Genomic DNA, 3,879 nt, shown 5'->3' on the forward strand with positions numbered 1-3,879 from the left:
ACCTGCTATTCCGTTCATTGTCACACTTTTTCTTCTCGTATTTTTCGGCAATACTCCAATGCGACATTCAATAACTTTTATTAAAGAATGTATGAAAAAAGACTTCTTTTTTTTTAAGGTTAAGAAATGGCCGCCTTTTCTTTCCGAAGATTGTCAAACGGTCAGCTCTTTACGGTAGACCAGGTAAGTTAAGATTCGGCGGAAGTGTTTTTTGTGTCACAATTGTCCAAATATTTTCCTTTTGGTACATTAAAGTGGTGTTATTCAGTGAATATTTGATAGAGTGTCGATGTGAAAATGATTCCATAGCTAAATTTGATTATTTCAAATTCAGTTTCAAATAAGTGCTTTCTAATGTCGGATTTCTAGTACATTTTGTAATTGTTTTAAGTAACAAGGTAGCTGCTGACTTTGCGGGTGGACTATCTGCCTCGTAGCTGTATATTTTATTCCGTGCAGTTTACTTAAGGAATTGCCTAGTAACTGTAACCAATAAGAGGTTAGAACTACAAACACGGCACCCAAACATGTTGTATACAACGTCATCATTTTTAGTGTTGCCATTTTTTTTATAGGTTATTAGATATAACATGAAAAAAGTCTTCCATTGGCGAAATAGAGAAACATTAATGATATGAAAATTCATTCAAGAAAATATTATCTGTTATGGCTTCAATTTGTAAATTTTAACGTTTTAAAGGAATTTATTGATACGATTTCCCGTTCGCTGTCTGGGAACATTTCACGTCAGATATTTATTCCATTTGACCTTCAATACCACTGATGATCCCAGAGCGATGAACTCGACATATGGTGCAGTAAATGCTTTCTTTGTCTGGCTTTGCTTGGCATCAAAGTTTTAATTATGCGCCTTCTTACGCCGCATCGATATTTTTAGTAATTGCTATAGTAACTATGCATGACTTTGACGGTCGCTATATGTAGATCAGTAACTGCTAACTGGTTTCAGAGTGTGGGTTCGTGATATCTTTCTTTGTGTTTTAGAGTCTCCTCGGTCATTTTCTGTCTTTTTGTCCTTGTGTACTGAAAATCTTTACTGTAAAGCGATAAATTGACGCGGTCGTTTTATTTTCGCCCTTAAACGAGGGGGCAACTCTTGTTAAAAAAACACTGTATTTTACAGTTAGCGCATCATTAAAATCCAAGGTTCGCTCTCGTAATCATTTTCATATCTGGAACCTGTTAATGTCATGACAAAGTCCTGTTCATAGGGATCAGAGAAGAAATGTATCATCTATGGTGGAACCCTTGGATACAGCAGCTTTTTTTTAATAAAACTTAGTAATTTTAATTACTATAAATATATTTCAGTTGAAGATGCTAACGATATTTCGCGGGATGCTATTTGTGCCGTTTGGGTTTCGGAGCAATTTTCCGGGGTTTCAATTTCGCAAACGACTGCCAATAAGCAACTGAGTAATTAACTATATCAGAAGTTCGCACGATGAATATGTTTTACATTTTGTTCAAAGTCGTTAATATGAAATGATTAAATGAATGAATGTTTTTTTTTTCGAAAAATAAGAGCTACATACCGTATTATTGTTAATAACACAGAGGTATATATGCTGATGCATCGGTTGATGCTTCACTTACACTTAAGGATTCATCTACCACTGTCAACAAATTAACTAAGGGTTGGAAAACTGTTTCTTTCCGGTATGACTATTCATAAATCATTTCTGAATAGAAAACCATACCTTTCATGACTTTTATGAGAAATAATAAAGATGAAATGAACAAAATATCATCAACAACAGTATATTGAACGTAAACTCATTAGCGGGGCTAAACCGGGGTTTAAATCCTTGATACACTATCGCTGTAACTGATTGAGCTACTAAAGGTTAACGGAAGTGTCCTGCCAAACTGTGCTAACGTTATATCCAAACGGAAGTTAAGGGGAGGTTACTGTACATGTATCCAGGACAATAAACCACAATGCAGTGGGAAAAGGATCCTTAACGGGGGATATGCTTTGTTATTGTTATTTTCTTTTTAAAACGCTAATATTGACTGTTACATTATTCCTTCTCAATTCAGATTAAATCGTATGCAGAAATCAAGCATCATCTTGCTTGTATGAACAATGTGACGAGTGACAGCATTGACATTGTGAGGGGCCCTTTTATCGTAGAGACCAAAGAGGAAATGACGTCACAAAGTGAGATGGCGCTGATCATACACCCCAAGGAAAGACCAATATGTGCCCTTTCTGGAAGTACGGCACCAGACATGTTCGAGGGTTATATGGCGGACGGAGCACGCGTCAAAATGGCCTGTGGTCACGCCGTCAGTAAGTTTTGTATTCACCTAATTTTTTGAACGGTTAACTAAAACGACCTGTTTATTTCTCAACCCCGTTTTCATATGACCCTGACTGTTGCGAGGACGTTAAACCCCGATAATTAATTGTCTAAGCATTTACTTCCGGTTAGTAAATACTAAATATAGATTGTATTCAGGTTCATATAGCACAACGTATGGAATGCTTTCGATGACTAGCGCAATATGTAAGCTGTCACCTTTATCAGACAAAGGACTAGTAAAGCGAATGTACATATGAACATTTCGTCTGGAAATAATTCACCTTTTTAACTTTCATTTGGTACGAAGAAAGGTAGACGTTCTTGAGGAGAGGATTTTCAAGATTGATGATTTTTTTCCAGTTCTCCATAATCTCTCCCGAGAAATACAGTGTCACAATGCAGCTATAACTGTGCAGCAATATTGTCAACCCGAAATTTCCTACTTAAACAATAATCCACTTATTTATCACGCTTCTATCATTTTTTAATTTCGCGTGTAGAAAAGTTCTCATTATTACCCTTTAAATAGGTTGCGGTATAGAAACATTCGCGTTGACAATGGTTCCGAATTCTATATATTCTATATATCTATAATCTATAAATAAATATTCGCATGTGAATATTTTCGCGCTTACTTGCTAAAAACGCGGATATGTCCTCACCGCGAAAATTTCGATTTGCACGGTATTCTGTCTATCATGGTTTACATACAAATGTATATACCTACATATTTCCACTTTTCAGCACCAGACAATCTTTACCGCTTCTGTCTGACGTCACTCAAGGATAGTAACGCAACATTCAGATGTAAGATATGCCTCACGACATGGACGTTTGAGGAAATCACGAACAAGGCTGCTTTGTCTGATGATGAAAGGATCTTCTTCAAACAACGAATTGATCAGATCGCACGCATCACGACTCTTGGCATAAAGCCTATTGACAAAGGAGCTACGAATGACTTATTACGAAACTGCGGAAAAGTGACCATGGGTTACAGCAATATTCCAAACGTTCCAAGCATACGCGCATGCCCTAAGTGCTTCCAGTTCATAGAGCATCTGAAGGGATGTAAAACTATGACATGTTCCTGTGGTAACGTGTTCTGTTTTAGCTGTCTAAAGGTAGGAGTAGGAAATTCACTGGCGTGTGGTTCGTATGGAACTGGATGTCCCGTCGCCCCTGTCCAGCAGATTGGGTAAACAGCTCATGACATCGTGATGCGTATTGTTGTCTTTTCAAAGTGCAATAGTGCAGGTAATACGATGCCATTCAGACTAACATCCATCGATGTCTGTCAGCATTGTCTTATCGTAATTAGATGCCAATTCTGTCCAGATTTGTTATACTTCATAAAGTACTCCTCACAACTGCTGACCAGTCCGTAATTACATACCACTTTGACCAGCATTAGGACGGATGAAAGTTTTACCTGACACACTTTCCTCGTATATGATGCTGACCACAATGCCGCAAAGCCTGCCAGTTTTCCCGTTACGCGACCGCGAGATTCCTTTGATGTACACTAGTCTTCTTGTCTCATCCACAA

General features: G+C 37.6%; 1 protein-coding gene across 1 annotated transcript; it reads left to right on the forward strand.

The window, feature by feature from the left end:
• Positions 1–107: 107 nt before the first annotated feature.
• On the forward strand, positions 108–3,873 carry LOC110440967. The gene is made up of 3 exons (XM_021484077.1): positions 108–183; positions 2,065–2,317; positions 3,075–3,873. The coding sequence occupies exons 1-3, from the start codon at positions 127–129 to the stop codon at positions 3,530–3,532; spliced, it is 768 nt and encodes a 255-aa protein (XP_021339752.1). The 5' UTR covers positions 108–126; the 3' UTR covers positions 3,533–3,873.
• The last annotated feature ends 6 nt before the right edge of the window (positions 3,874–3,879 follow it).

The sequence above is a fragment of the Mizuhopecten yessoensis genome, unplaced genomic scaffold (assembly GCF_002113885.1).
Source record: "Mizuhopecten yessoensis strain PY_sf001 unplaced genomic scaffold, ASM211388v2 scaffold714357, whole genome shotgun sequence".
Lineage (NCBI taxonomy): Eukaryota > Metazoa > Mollusca > Bivalvia > Pectinida > Pectinidae > Mizuhopecten > Mizuhopecten yessoensis.